The sequence below is a fragment of the Scyliorhinus canicula genome, chromosome 4 (assembly GCF_902713615.1).
Source record: "Scyliorhinus canicula chromosome 4, sScyCan1.1, whole genome shotgun sequence".
Taxonomy (NCBI): domain Eukaryota; kingdom Metazoa; phylum Chordata; class Chondrichthyes; order Carcharhiniformes; family Scyliorhinidae; genus Scyliorhinus; species Scyliorhinus canicula.
In genome coordinates, this window is record NC_052149.1 from 74,888,398 (window position 1) to 74,903,055 (window position 14,658).

The 14,658-nt window shown below is 42.8% G+C and overlaps 1 protein-coding gene across 3 annotated transcripts in view; it reads right to left on the minus strand.

The window, feature by feature from the left end:
* raver2 (ribonucleoprotein, PTB-binding 2) overlaps nucleotides 1-14,658 on the minus strand; it is a 120,226-nt gene that overhangs the window by 22,967 nt on the left and 82,601 nt on the right. For 2 of the 3 annotated variants that reach the window (XM_038794479.1, XM_038794477.1), the window contains 4 exons: nucleotides 11,449-11,690; nucleotides 5,861-5,975; nucleotides 4,626-4,801; nucleotides 3,611-3,700 (listed from right to left, as the gene is read on the minus strand). In XM_038794479.1, the coding sequence (XP_038650407.1) occupies nucleotides 3,611-3,700; nucleotides 4,626-4,801; nucleotides 5,861-5,975; nucleotides 11,449-11,690 (623 nt within the window). The remainder of the gene's footprint in view (nucleotides 1-3,610; nucleotides 3,701-4,625; nucleotides 4,802-5,860; nucleotides 5,976-11,448; nucleotides 11,691-14,658) is intronic. The other variant, XM_038794478.1, reaches the window with a different exon arrangement.

The following is a 14,658-nucleotide window of genomic DNA, read 5'->3' on the forward strand; positions in this document are numbered from 1 at the left end:
GCTCAAAGCAGCTAGCCTGGTGGCTCAACTCCGGCGCCACAATGTCTCCCAGCTATTGCCCCCCACTCCCCTCCCCCACGCCCATCAACACCACCTCCCCAGAAAAGCCCTGTTCGAGCAATCGTTCTGGGACCGAAACAGAGAGAAAACAAAAAAAGAACAAAGTTCACCCCCACAATAGTGCAACTCAAACTGTGTAATGAGGTGGGCGCTACCACCCATCCCCTCCCAACATTCCCAGCAAAATAGCAAAAAGAACCCGAACAGCCCCTAGCACCCAATAACTTAAACTTTAACTATAACTATAACTTTGGCTTTAACTTTAAAACTTTCAAACAGGCAAACACGAACATAAGAACGCCCCCAATTTGAAGTAAAAGAGCATGCCGAACGACATGGCTAACACGAAGGGCAATCTGCGAACAAATGCAAACATCCCTTAATACACTCTAACTTGAGTCCATGGGTCCTCAGTTCGGCACCAGTCCATGCCCCTTAACGAAGTGCATCGCTTCCTCCGGGTCGTCAAAATAATGTTGCTGTTCCCGGTATGTGACCCAAAGCCACGCCGGGAAAAGTAGCCCGAACATGACCTTTTTAAACAGGATCTCTTTAATTTGTCTGTCGGCTGCCCTCCTTCTGGCCACCTCCTGGCTCAGATCCTGGTAGATGCGCAGGACACTGTTGTTCCACGAGCAGCTCTTCATGCTCTTGGCCCACTGTAGAACCCACTCCTTGTCCACGAATCTATGGAACCTGACCACCATCGCCCGGGGGGCCCCCCACCACTTTCTGGAGCGGTTCCAAATTATCCCGCTTCAGTGCTGCGAAGCTCTCTTTCATGACCTTCAGCATGTTGTCCAGTGCTGTCTGGACCGTCCGTTCCGTGGTCCGTTCATCGGCCATCTTTCCTCCCAGTTGAGCTTCCACACTACCCTTGTTCAGTCCCCTCTTCGCCTGTTTTCGCTCCCTTCTGCTCCTTAAGTGCATACAACTCTGTATGGATTCAGATCTAGAGTGCTATTGTTTTTCACTCCAGCGCTCAAAAGTTCAAAAGAGTCAGGGGAAAAGGTCTTGAAGTCTGACCGGAGCAAGAGCCACCAAATGCGCGACTTACTCCCTCATAGCCGCCACCGGAAGTCCACAAAACCCCAGTTTCAATGAGTATCTTGTTATAATGGCTCAAGTAAGACCCCAATTTATGACCTTCACTTGAATATAATTAAACAGAACTGATAACAGGAGTAACAAGTTTGTTTTTTTGAGGCTGAAAAACAAGGATAACAATGGCTTTTGTCATGGTGATCGAATTCTAAACAAACTGAAAATCAGGAAACAATCAAGAAGCTGAGAGTGAGATGGGAAATCTGGCAGAATTCAATATAATGTGGGTAAATGTGAGATTTTCCACTTTGGAGGCAAAAATAGGAAGACAGATTATCATCAGAATGGTGGCGGTTTAGGAAAGGGGAAAGTGCAACGAGACCTGGGTATCATGGTGGAACAGTTGCTGAACGTTGGCATGCAGGTACAGCAGGCAGTGAGGAAAGCTAATGGCATGCTGGCCTGCATAGCGAGAGGATTTGAGTATAGGAGTAGGGACGTCTTGCTGCAGTTACACAAGGCCTTGGTGAGGCCACACCTGTGTGCAGTTTTGGTCGCCAAGTTTGAGGAAGGTCATTCTTGCTATCGGGTGTCCAGCGAAGATTCACCAGACTAATTCCCGGGACGGCAGGACTGACAGATGAAGAAAGACTAGATCAATTGGGCTTGGAGTTTAGTAGAATGAGAGGGGATCTCATAGAAACATAAAATATTGATGGGGCTGGACAGGCTAGATGCAGGCAAAATGTTCTTGATGGTGGGGACGTCCAGAACTAGGGGTCACAGTCAAAGGACAGGGGTAAGCCATTCAGGACTGAGATGAGAAAGAACTTCAGAGAGTTGCGAACTTGTGGAATTCTCTAACACAGACAGCTGTTGGGGCCACTTTGTTGAATATATTCAAGAGAAGCTGGGCGTGGCCCTTATGGCTAAAGGGGTCAAGGCGTATGGAGAGGAAGCGGGAATGGGATACTGTATTTTCACGAGCAGTCATGACTGAATGGTGGTGCAGGCTCAAAGGGCCGAATGGCCTACTCCTGCACCTATTTTCCATATTTCTATGTTTTCCATCCAAAAGTAAGATCATACAATAAATTATCAAAATAGTTTGTTGCAAACGTAACTGTAGGCAAGTGGCAATTTATGGAGACACAAGATGCTGAAAGAAATGGTATTACTCATTGGCTTAGTTGCTGCAGCACGGAGATGCATTTTTAGTTTCATACTGATTATAGAACATTTCACCAGGAGCTATGAATGTCTGAACAAAAGCTGGTGCTGGTACTTAAGAGTAATAAAAATACAACACTTAAAATAGAGAAACAGGTAACTTAAATGCAGAGAATGCAAGCTAATGGAATTTTGGGAAGGAAAAAATTCAAAAGACTGCTAGCGTACTCAAAGGAAAGACCTTGAAGGGTGTCGGAGAACATCTCAAATAAATAATCCCGTGAAAGTAGTATGTACTCTGGGATGCAATACAGTAGATGAATGTGGTTGATGGATAAATGCTTAATTATCACAAAAGGAAAGGTTTCTGAAGTTGAACTTTGATCTATGCTCAATTAATTCATCTCAGGTCAAAGTAATGATGAGACATTAAAAGAGGTCTTTGTATCAATGGGTTAGAAAGAGGGGAGAAAAGCCAAAGTTTGTTGCGGCGCCAGGCAGGGACCATGGCACAACATAACGCCCTTATACCCAAGATGAAGGATAGTGCATCATGCTACGAGATAAGGGAGGGCCAATACTGCCTGTGTAAACATGAGATTCAATTTCCAATGGCCTTCATCACTCTGTTGCCTTGTTTTGCAAGAGGAACTGAATAGATGAAGTGCTGGTAGATATGAAGTTGACATTGTCCTTTTTTTTTAAAAAAGTGTTGCAATTTATTTTATAAAAGTGACCACATTGAAAGTGCGAGGAGCATTTATCTTCTCTCGAGAGCAACTCCAAAAGATGGTCCCTTTCAAATCAGATTTTTCTCTTTTAAAATCCCCTTCCCTTCACTGCATACACAGTCTTTTAAGGCACGGAATGTCAAGCAGTAATTCAGCCTTATTGTGGCTTTTATTATGCAGGTGAATTAGTGTTCAGCTTCACCGTGCCTAAACTATCACTGCTGCTATAAACATCTAACACAAATATATCCTCACTTTATCACACTCTTACTCCCTTACACAGTCCTTATTCACAAAACTCATATGACAATTTATTAAACACTACAGAAATGGCAACAGAGCATATTGGAGCACCAAGGATCAACAGCTACACAGTTGACTCTGCAGTAAGGAGCTTCTGATTTGGACGACATTGCAGCAAAATTGCTGAGTTCAACACCAACAGCACCAAAGCAGCAGAGCAAACAAAAAACATTAGCCTGTTTTTATTTCGGCATCCACAAAAATATAGGTTACATAAGATTGCAATACACCATGGGGTTTGTACAATCTGCAAGTGCTACATTCTACAGCTAATTAATGCCAAACATTGCAACTTCACTTACCTCACTCTGCTCTTTCTCACACCCTGCTACAAACGTCTCGGGCGAGCTATGTGATGGCACATAGTTCGGGTACCACTGTTGCATGGTATCCTACCAATACAGAAACAATTTCACAGGCCATTTTCAATGTTTAGTCTAACATGTAATGCGGGATTGAAAAATACAGAGTTCTAATTTACCTATGGAAGGGGAAGGTACCATGCCCTGCCCTTTTTGAGCCAGATCTCCCGATCACCCTAACTTCATATTCCCATGTAGCTACGTGCACGTGCAGCTCACCCGCCTTATTTACAATACTTTGCGCATTTATATACATGCACTTTAAACCCTACTTGGACCATATTGTATTGCCTCCAAGACTGACCCTCACCTAATGTTTTACCATTTGTTACTTTATCTGCATTGCCCAATTCTTTGTGCTCTTTGCTTATCCTTCTTAATGCTACAATTTGGCTCCGATCCCCTGCCACATTAATTGTACCTGTCGCCAACACAGAGATCAAACTTTAAATAAATGATTACATAATCAGTCATGAATACTTGTTGCACCACAAGTTGACTTCCAAACAATTGTGTAAAAAATTAACAATGAAACTATTTTCTAGAATTGCATCTATATCACTCAGTGGGGAAATCAGTACACAGACCAGGAACGTCTTGGGTTTGATCACTGGGCTGTCTGGCTGCCTCCTCCATCCTGTCTCCCTGTGCCCAACCTTCAACTTACATCCAATGCAACAAACTCTGACGTTTCACAATTGAAACTTTTAGCTACCCTTGCCTGTCCCCTTCTCAGTATGTTTCAATTCACACAAAACACATTGAAACATAAGGTACAGAAAGTCATTACAGTATATCTATTACACAAGAATAATTAGGTTTACATTAAGTTCTGTTGAGCTAATTTCAAATTTTAATAGAGTACATCCAAGAATCCCTTGTTTTATACATTTAGAAATTATGTTCTGATCATTCTTCATTGGCCTCAAGACAAGAAAATAAATTGTAATTCTACCTGTGAATATTCCCCACAGCTGGATGCGTACTCAGGATAGCAGTCAAATGTGTACTGTGAGGCTGATGTCTGCAACAATTCAGGTGCCGTAACTGCTCTTGAGATGGCTGGATTTAACATGTACTCCAGGACTCCAGCATGCTGTTGCCCAGGAGTATGTTTAGTGACATTTCCAACTGCAGTGAACAGAAGAAAATGGGTTTAATATTTAGTCAAATAAAATTAAACTCGCTGAGTGCATTGGAAGAGGTTTCAGAAATAAAAAAGAAAAATATGTTCCTATTCTTCTTGAAAAGTTCCAACTTCACAGGCAGTGGCAGCTTTCCATTATCATAGAATTTACAGTGAAGGAGACCATTCGGCCCATCGAGTCTGCACCAGCTCTTGGAAAGAGCACCCTACCCAAGTACACACCTCCACCCCATCCCCATAACCCAGTAACCCCACCCAACACTAAGGGCAATTTTGGACACCAAGGGCAATTATCATGGCCAATCCACCTAACCTGCACATCTTTGGACTGTGGAAGGAAACCAGAGCACCCGGAGGAAACCCACGCACACACGGGGAGAACGTGCAGACTCTGCACAGACAGTGACCCAAGCCAGGAATCGAACCTGGGACCTTGGAGCCGTGAAGCAGTTGTGCTATCCACTATGCTACCATGCTGCCCATTACCTTCACCATTCATGAAACAGCATTAGATATTTGAATGTAGAAAATAATACGCCTGAGCTTGGTTTTGTCCATACCCACAGATGCACACTTTCATTCAACAGTCTCAAAATGTAATGATTATAAATAATAATTCTCAGTAAATAAAAGTTCCAGATAGGGGGGAATGTCACTGTTTTCTGTGCAGATAAATCTCAAATTGGTATAAACCAATTGCAGCATGCAATCAGAGCCCAACCAACATGAACACTGATCAGCTATGTGCGCTGCACACCTAAATTCTGGACATCTATCAAGGAAGACATTCAACAATATTTCAATAAAGGCACCAATATTTTCAAAGGAGTACAAGAGTACTTTGAGTAGAAAATAGTGTGTAGAAAATAGTGCTTTACACAGAGCATTTAGCTTTGAATCAATGGCAGAATATTTGCAGCATCTCCTCATCATCCTTCCACAAACTCTAACCAGTGCCCTGCGCTATGTTAAAACATCAATAACACTACCCGCTCATTAATGCCATACAAAAAAAGGAGGGGCCACCTCTCCAGATTACTCACCAGGCAAATTCAGGTTCGGCAGAATATTGCAAAAGTTAAGATAAGGATTATTCGGCATTTTTAGATCAGGTGGTGGGATTCCCAGCAATGATGTCTGGTTGTTTGCTGCACTACTCTGTGGAGAAAGAAGACTTTAAAACAGGACTTTTATTTTCCTCTGCCAATTATTTGAATATACTTGTTTAATACACTTGCAATTACTCTTTTCTGGTTTTCCTATTAAAATTATGAAAGAATTCTGGGTTAACAAACTTTAGGAAACTAAGGGATTTACAGTTGTATTGGCAAATATTTGAAGGTATAGTTTTAAATTAGTATCCTTTTGTGTTTCTGTGCAAGGGTGGGTAAAGCTATAGCTAGATTCATGCTGGACAACGGTATGGTGGGAGTGGGGGGGGGAAAAAGAGGACGACTCATTTTAAATTGTGCTTAGAGGAGGTTATGGCACGAGAAACAAACCAGCTTGAAGAGCATAAAGTCATTGCTTAGCAATCAGGGCATCTTTAAGGTAGGAAGGCTTTTTGAGTTTAGTTTTTAGCTGGATATATTGCAGTTGGAGATAGGAAGCCAGGGAGCGATCTTCATTCAGCTCTACCAGAGGAAAAGCTGGATAGGGCAAGGGGCTGAAAAAATGCAGACTTCCCAAAGAATCAGATAAAGTCCAGACATCCAGGGAATTGGGACAGAAAGAATGTTAGGAAGACTGAAGTTAAAAGGAACAGAGACAAAGAAGTTTAACCACTGCTCAGGAGAATTCAAGGGAAAAATAGAATTGAAGAAACAGCTGTAGCACCTAGATTTAAAGTAGGAAAGCAGACTTCAGAGGTAAATCAAAAGTTTGGTGCCATCTTGATACAATATGGAAATCAATAGTTAAAGCAATTGTGGAGAGTTAGTGCAACAGTCAAGGCAAAGAAATCAGTGCAACAGTCAAGGCAAAGAAATCCTGAAGGGGAAGGTGTAAAACCTGGAAACGAAACCTTGATGGAAACAGGCAAGGGAAAGATTAATTTAAAAGATGATTTGAAAGTGTATCTTTTGGCAAGCAGAGTTTTAAATCACTCATGTAGAAGCCAGAGTTCAGTGAGACAAGGCGGTTCATGGTATACGAATCACCTGAAGGGAATGAGGAGAAATCCACAGAAAATTATTTGCGTTCTGAGTGAAATGTGTCAGACCACAACCAGCCTGTGTTTAAAGGGTTTGTGCATTACTGAGACCATTGTAGCCCAAGATATACTTTGTAACCAATGTTAACTTTACAATTTGTTGCGCGACTTCCTACGTAGGCAGGTCTCAACCTTCCCACTCCTACCACCAAGGGGGATGCAGGATAGGGTCGTTTTCAGAGTGTGGGTGGGAGAAGGGAAGGTCTCTGACATCTATAAGGAACTCATGGGGTCAGAGGACACACAGACCGAGGAGCTGAAGCGCAAGTGGGAAGAGGAGTTAGGAGGACATAGAGGATGGTCTCTGTGCGGGTGTGTTGAATAGAGTCAACGCATCCACAACATGTGCCAGGCTCAGCCTGATACAGTTTAAGGTCGTTCACCGGGTTCACATTACAGTGGCCCGGATGAGCAGGTTCTTTGCTGTAGAAGATAGGTGCGCAAGGTGCGCGGGGGGCAGCGAACCATGTCCACATGTTTTGGACATGCCCAAAGCTCAGGGGATTCTGGCAGGGTTTTGCAGACGTCATGTCGACGGTGTTAAAAACAAGAGTAGCACCGAGTCCGGAGGTGGCGATTTTCGGGGTGTCGAACGACCCGGGAATCCAAGAGGAGAAAGATGCAGACGTTCCGGCCTTTGCCTCTCTGGTACCCTGGAGACAGATACTATTAGCTTGGAGGGACTCAAAGCCCCCGCTGTCAGAGACCTAGCTAGCTTTCTCTGTCACGAGAAAATAAAGTTCACCTTGAGGGTCACTGTTGGGGTTCGCCCGGAGTTGGCAACCCTTGCAGAAAATTAATCGTCCGGGGGGGGGGGGGTTAAGGTTAGTTTAGAGTAGGGGGTTAACAAAGGTGGGACCTGTAAGGGAGGAAGCAGGCTTTTTGAACTATGTTTATAGACTTGTATATATTGTTTATTTTGGCGTTGTTGTAAAACCAAAAATACCTCAATAAAATGTTTATTCAAAAAAAACTTTATTCAAAAAAAACTTTACAATTTGTATATATTTGCAAAGCTAAGGGGGGGGATAAAGGAGCATTGCATCATAGTCTAACTTTTTATGTCCAATAATTTATTTTTTCTTGTTGTTAAAACTAATTAGCGGTCCTGTGACTTTTTTTTTTAAAAAAAAGAAAAACATGGAGGAATTGAGTAAAAATTAGTCTTTTGAGCCGGGATTCCATTCTGGGATCGTAACACAAAGTTTGTACAAGATCCAAGAATGAGTCAAGTTTCGAACAGGAATAAAAAAAATTCCCTTCTCTTCTGTAGGTAACAACTCTCGCTACAGATACACTTCACAAATTCTAGGTGACCTTTTCCAACTGACCATTTCCATGTGTGAACATGGACAATGTTGCAAATCTGAAGTTCAGAAGATTATGTTTTGAGATGGCAAAATGGATCAATGAAAGGAGTCATGTGATGTGTTCCGAATTCTGCCCAGCACCCAAGCGTGGGTGGCTTGGTTGTTGGGGGCCCAGCTTGTTTTGCTGGGAAGGTGGTGCAAGATGTTCATACCTGTAGACAGCAGCAACAGCATCTGTGATGGCTTTGGATTGACTGTTAGTCTCCAAGTCATACAGGGAGGTGAAATGCCAGAAATGTGCGAAATCAAGGTTTTGTAAGTAATTAATAAACTATTTAATTCCACGACAGAATGGTTGAGGGCTGCGAAGGACAGTCAATTAGAATTTCTATTTGGATACATGGTCCACATGATTTACTTTGCGGTGGAGGTGAGCTTTGAGGGAGGGGAAAAACGTCCATAACAAGTCACTGTCATATCGGTTTGCAAGGTTTTCTAAGATATTAATGAACTTAACAGAAACAGGCATGTCTGCAAAAATCACTGAGAATAAAGGTAAAGAGGAAGGTTTTCTCTAATGCTTACCATACAGAATGTGAGTGATAGCTTGGGCTCAGATTGAAGAGACCAAGTTCATGAGGGGGGGGGGGTGCAATCTCCAGGGTAACCATCAGCGAAAGTCAATTCAGGAAAAGGAAGCAAGCCATCAGGAACTGAGAATAGCTTTGGACAGGCTCCAGACGAATTAAGTCCACTTGAGGGACAAAGTATAATCACGGAGGGGGATTTTCAGATGTTTTAAAGTTTAAATTGGGAATCTTTGCTGTAGATTAGAGAATAAGCTGCCTTCTGAAGTTCAGAATATTGCTTTCACTGTGTTTATTATAGCAAGTCTTAAAGCGTACCATCTTGTTGCCTGATCTTTCCAATCCAGTCACTGGAAATTCAAATATCCTTTTGAAAAGTTATTGGTCTCTATAGAGATTGTAACAACAAGCAGACTATTTCACTGTTACAGTGGTGGGACAGAGTCTGCCCAAGGGCAGTTCAGTCTGTGCATCTCCAGCATCCCATCAAATCTGAAATGGGCAGCATCTCTCAAATTGTTTTTATTTATTCAAGCAGTGGCCATCATTTTGTTCATTAACGTAGTGACGAAAAGGATAACCAGAATATTAATCAGAGTTGTCCAGACTAATCCTTGTTTGCTACAGCAAAAAGTACAACTGTCAAGTTCTACTGCTCATAGTTTTGCTTTGTGATGTTTTGTACACTTGAATAATTAGATTTTTAAAAAATGAATATATTAGTGAAATTATTTCATGATGTTTTGTTTTTGCACATGCTCATGCTATTCCTTTTCTTTTACTTGTGTAAATGATTACCCTTAATTTTGGAATTTCCTGCGTTATGTTCTTGCCAGAAGGCTGGTTATGCCAACTCTAGCAGATCAGCTGCGTTATATAGGCAATTCCCTTGGGGGCATTCTCCGGTCCCCCAGGAGCATGTTTTTCGTCAGCACGGTAGCACAGTGGTTAGCAGTGCTGCCTCAACGGCAGAGACCCGGGTTCAATTCCAGCCTTGGGTCACTGGCTGTGTCCTCCGGGTGCTTCGGTTTCTTTCCACAGTCCAAAGATGCACGGGGTAGGTGGATTAGTCAAGCTAAATTGCCCCTTACTGTCCAGTAAGAAGTCTTATAACACCAGGTTAAAATCCAACATGTTTGTTTCAAACAATAGCTTTCGGAGCACTGCTCCTTCCTCAGGTTAATGCTCAGGATTCACCCGAGGAAGGAGCAGTGCTCCGAAAGCTAGTGTTTGAAACAAACATGTTGGATTTTAACTGGTGTTGTAAGACTTCTTACTGTGCTCACCCCAGTCCAACGCCGACATCTCCACATCATGCCTTACTGTCCAGGGATGTGAAGGTCAGGTTACGGGCTGCAGGGATAGAGTGGGACATGGTTCTGTGCATAACTCAATCAGTCAAATGCCCTCCTTCTGCACTGTAGGGATTCCATGGCAACGGGATTCTCTCTTCCCGCTGCTTGAAAATGGCATTTCCCATTGAAGCCACCCCAAGCCACCGGGAAACCTGCAGGTGGGATTGCGCTGCTGGCGGGGACAGAGAATCCCAATGCCGGTAAATTCCAGCCCTTATATTTTTTTCAAATAATTATTATTGGGTTTGTTTAGGACATTTGGTATAAGGATACTTTAGTGTTGCCGAAATTACATAACAGAATCAAGGAGAAATGGGAAGCAGAGTTGGGAGGGGAGATCAATTGGGGAGTATGGAGAGAGGCACTTTGTAGGGTAAACGGTGCCTCCTCTTGTGCAAAGAAGAGCCTGACACAGTTTATGGTGGTGCACTATGACTCGGGCGAGAATGAGTGGGTTCTTTCAGGGGGTAGCAGGTGAGTGAAAGAGGTTGGACGGGGCCAGTGAATCACACACGCATATTTTGTGGTTGCAAAAAATTGGGAAAATTCTGTGCGGGAGTGTTCGCGATCTTAGCCAGGATAGCAGAGGAGGAGGTGGGCCCGGACCCTTTGGTGGCAATATTTGGGGTTTCAGAGAAGCCGGAGATCATTGAGAGGGGGAAGGCCGATGCCGTGGCCTTCTCTCCGATTGCATCGCGATAGATTTTACTGGAGTGGCGGTCTGCATCGCCACCGAAGGTAGCGGCTTGGTTGGGTGACCTGTACTACATCCTGTGGTTGGACAAGATCAAGTATGAGTCAAGGGGCTCCACAGGGGGGTTTGAGAAAAGGTGGGGGATGTTTGTGACCATGTTTATGGGGCTGTTCATCGCTGGGGGAGAAGAATCTGTACAGACTCCATTCTTGATTGCTGGGAAGTATGTTTCCTGGAGTGTTTATTTGCTGTAACCAGTTTTGACACATTTTTGTAATTAAATAAATGTTTTTTTAAATTACATAACGGAAATTATTTTGCACTTCATTATAAAATAGCATATTCTCAAGAAACACAACCGTAAGAAACCTCTTTCGCACTGATCCAAGGCAAATTGTATACACATTTGCACTCAAACTGTGTTAGGTGTTGGAAGGGGGGGGGGGGGGGGGGGGGGGGAGAGAATCACTTACCCAAGCAGCACCGCTCACAGATGCATTTGACTGGCTGTGTTGTTTTTGGTGACTGGTGATCAAACTTCCCAGAATAGAATTAGGAATTCCTTGAAGGTGTGCCTGTGCGACAGAAGCAGAAACTGGAGGTGGCCCAATGACTATACTTGACTTCTCCAACAAGGCTTTTTGCTCGGTTGAATCTTGTCCCAGAAATTTCTGATTGGAGTGAAATGGCAAAGTCCCCACTGGTACCGAAATACCTGTGTCATGAAACAACAGATATGAGTGGAGAGTGACAGAATGATTTCATTATTTTTAGGTACATTTGAAAAGTAACTACATACCACAATCTTAATACACTCAACTTTTTTATATGGTGGAATGGAGAAGTAGTAACAGCCACTTGCTGGTTCATTCCTTAGAGAATGCCTTGACCAGAATCAAATTGCCTGGTTCAAACTTAGAACAATGCTTGGCAGTTAACTGTCAGCCATCAACAATTGGTGCATTCTCCATGGCAATACCTTTACCAGAGGTTACTTGCCAACCAATCAGCACCCTCTTCCCACACAGTATACATTTGTTGATTTCCCCTAAATTGTATTATTGCACATGTGCTGATGAGTGCAAGATGAAAAACTGAAAATGTCTCTTTTCAGCAATATTCAAGATCTGTACTATCAATCAACTATAGATATAAGAAAGATGAAAGAGAAACTCCGTCTAAATTTTTTGTCAGCCCAAATTTAGAGGAAATTAACATGATAGGTGGCACAAGCATGGTTAGCAGCCTTTAAAGTGAATAAACCTTCAGGCCTAGTTAGACGTATCCAGGCTGTAGAGGGAGGCATGAAGGAGATATCAGGGGCACTGGCAGTAATTTACAAATCCTCTCTGGCCACAGTGCCAGAATACTGGAGGACTGTTACCGTTGTCTCATGATTAAAAAGGGGGAAGCACGGACAGATCAGGAAATTATAGGTTGTTCAGTCTAACCTGGGGAGCGAGGAAGTTACTAAAACAAAATGCTGAGGAACAGAACGTATCTGCACTTGGGTAGGCATGGATTAATCCACAATAATCAGCATGGATTTGTTAAGGGAAGGCCATGTTTGACAAATCTGATCACAGTGTTGATGAGGGTAATGAATTTTATGTGATCCATATGGGTTTAGCTTTTGATAAGTTTCCCATGGCAGACTGGCCAAGAAAGTAAGGGCCTGTGGAATACAAGGCAAAGTGGCACATTGGATCCAAAATTGGCTATGGGGCAGAAAGCATCACTCTCCTATGACTTGCAGTCTGTTTCCAGTGGGGTTCCGCAGAGCTCAGTGCTAGGGCCCTTGCTATTTGTGGTGTATATTAATGATTTGGACTTAAATGTAGGGGATATGTTGAAGATGTTTGTGGGTAGCATGAAAATTGATCGGGTGGTAAATATTAAGGATAGCTGTCGACTCCCAGGGGAGATCAATGGACTGGTCAAGTAGGACGCATGGTGGCAAATGGAATTTAACTCAAAAAAGGGAGATAACGCACTTGGAGAGGGCTAACAAGGCGAAGGATTACACTATGAATGGTAGGACCTGGAAAGTACTGAAGATTAGGGGGATCTTAGAGCGCATATTCACAGATCCCTGAAGGTGGCAGAGCAGGTTGATAAGGTGGTTAAGACATATCAGATACTTGCATTTATTAGCCGAGGTGTAGAATAGAAAACAGGAGCAGGGAGGTCATGCTGGAACTGTTTAAAATGCTGGTTACGCCACAATTGGGAGTACTGCGGGCAGTTCTGGTCACCACACTGTAGAAAGGATGTGATTTCACCGGGGAGGGTGCAAAGGAGATTTATCGAGATGCTGCTAGGGGTGGAGGGTTTGAGTTAGGAGGAAGGATTAAATAGGTGGAGACTGGTTTCCATGGAGCAGTGAAGGTTGAGAGGGGACTTGATAGACGTACATAAAATGTATGAGGGAACATGGATAGAGTGGATAGGACGGCACTTTTTTCCATATGGAGTCAATAACCAAGGGATATAGATTTATGGTAAGAGGCAGAAATGCTAAGAGGGGAGTTGAGGAAAAAACATTTCACTCAAAGGGCGTGGATGTTTGGAACTCACTGCCTGAAAGGATGGTTGAGCAAGAAACTAGTTAATATTTGTGACGTATTTAAATATTCACTACTGCTGCAATAAGCTTCAAGGCTGTGGGCCAAGTGCTGGAAAATGGGATTAGTGTAGTCAGACCTTTGTTGACCGGCGTAGATATTTCTGCGCTGTAAACAGTATGAATCAATGAAATCTTCAACCTTGGAAAAGAATACCACCCTCCCGAGCTAATTTAATCCCCACCGGACTAATTTATACAATACCACAAAGCACCATGCCAAAATTGAAAGGATTTATGCCTCAAAAGTTGTGGACATTGGAATTAAAACCTATTATTTAATTTGACAAGATATTCGTATGTACCAACAACTAATACTTCTAAAGCAACAAAATAAATTGAATGTCAAGCAGATATCTGCACTCAAACTAATTCTGGCCTACTATGCATTTCCTATTATAATTGTTCAACCATTGCTTATGCCTTCGAGGTCCAAGCTCTGAAATTCCATCCCGACACCACTCCACCTCACGTTCCTCTTTTAAGACACTCGAGACTTACCTCCGGCTGAGCTTTTAGTCATCTGAGCCAATTATCTCCTTATGGGCCCAAGTGTCATACTTTGCTCATAATGCTCCTGTAAAGCACCTTGGGGGTTTCATTATCTTAAAGGTGTCATGTAAATATAAGCTGGCATTGTTTTCTACATTCCATCTTCGTTCACACGTAAAAAAACAACTGAACTCAGATCTTTAAAAGAATGCAACCTGTTTTGGAAACTGGTGTTGGAGCCAATTCCTTAATACTGACATCAAATACCCTAAAGTTCAACATTGTGTTCCACAGAATTGGCAGAATGTGAAGTATAATAGTACATTTTACTTTTACATTGTTCTTTAAAAATCCAAACCAAACAAGACTACCATAATTCATCAGCAGGCAATGAGCTCCTTTTGGCTGCCTCACTTTATTAAATATGCAGTCTTAGTCAGAAACCAAAATGGCAGAAACATCATACCAGTGCAGAAGGGACGTTTGCAAGTTGAGGTAAAGCTCATTTGTGTACAGTCATTATCCATGCAAAGGGCTGTTATGTTAGAGCATCTTTTATTTGCTGGCA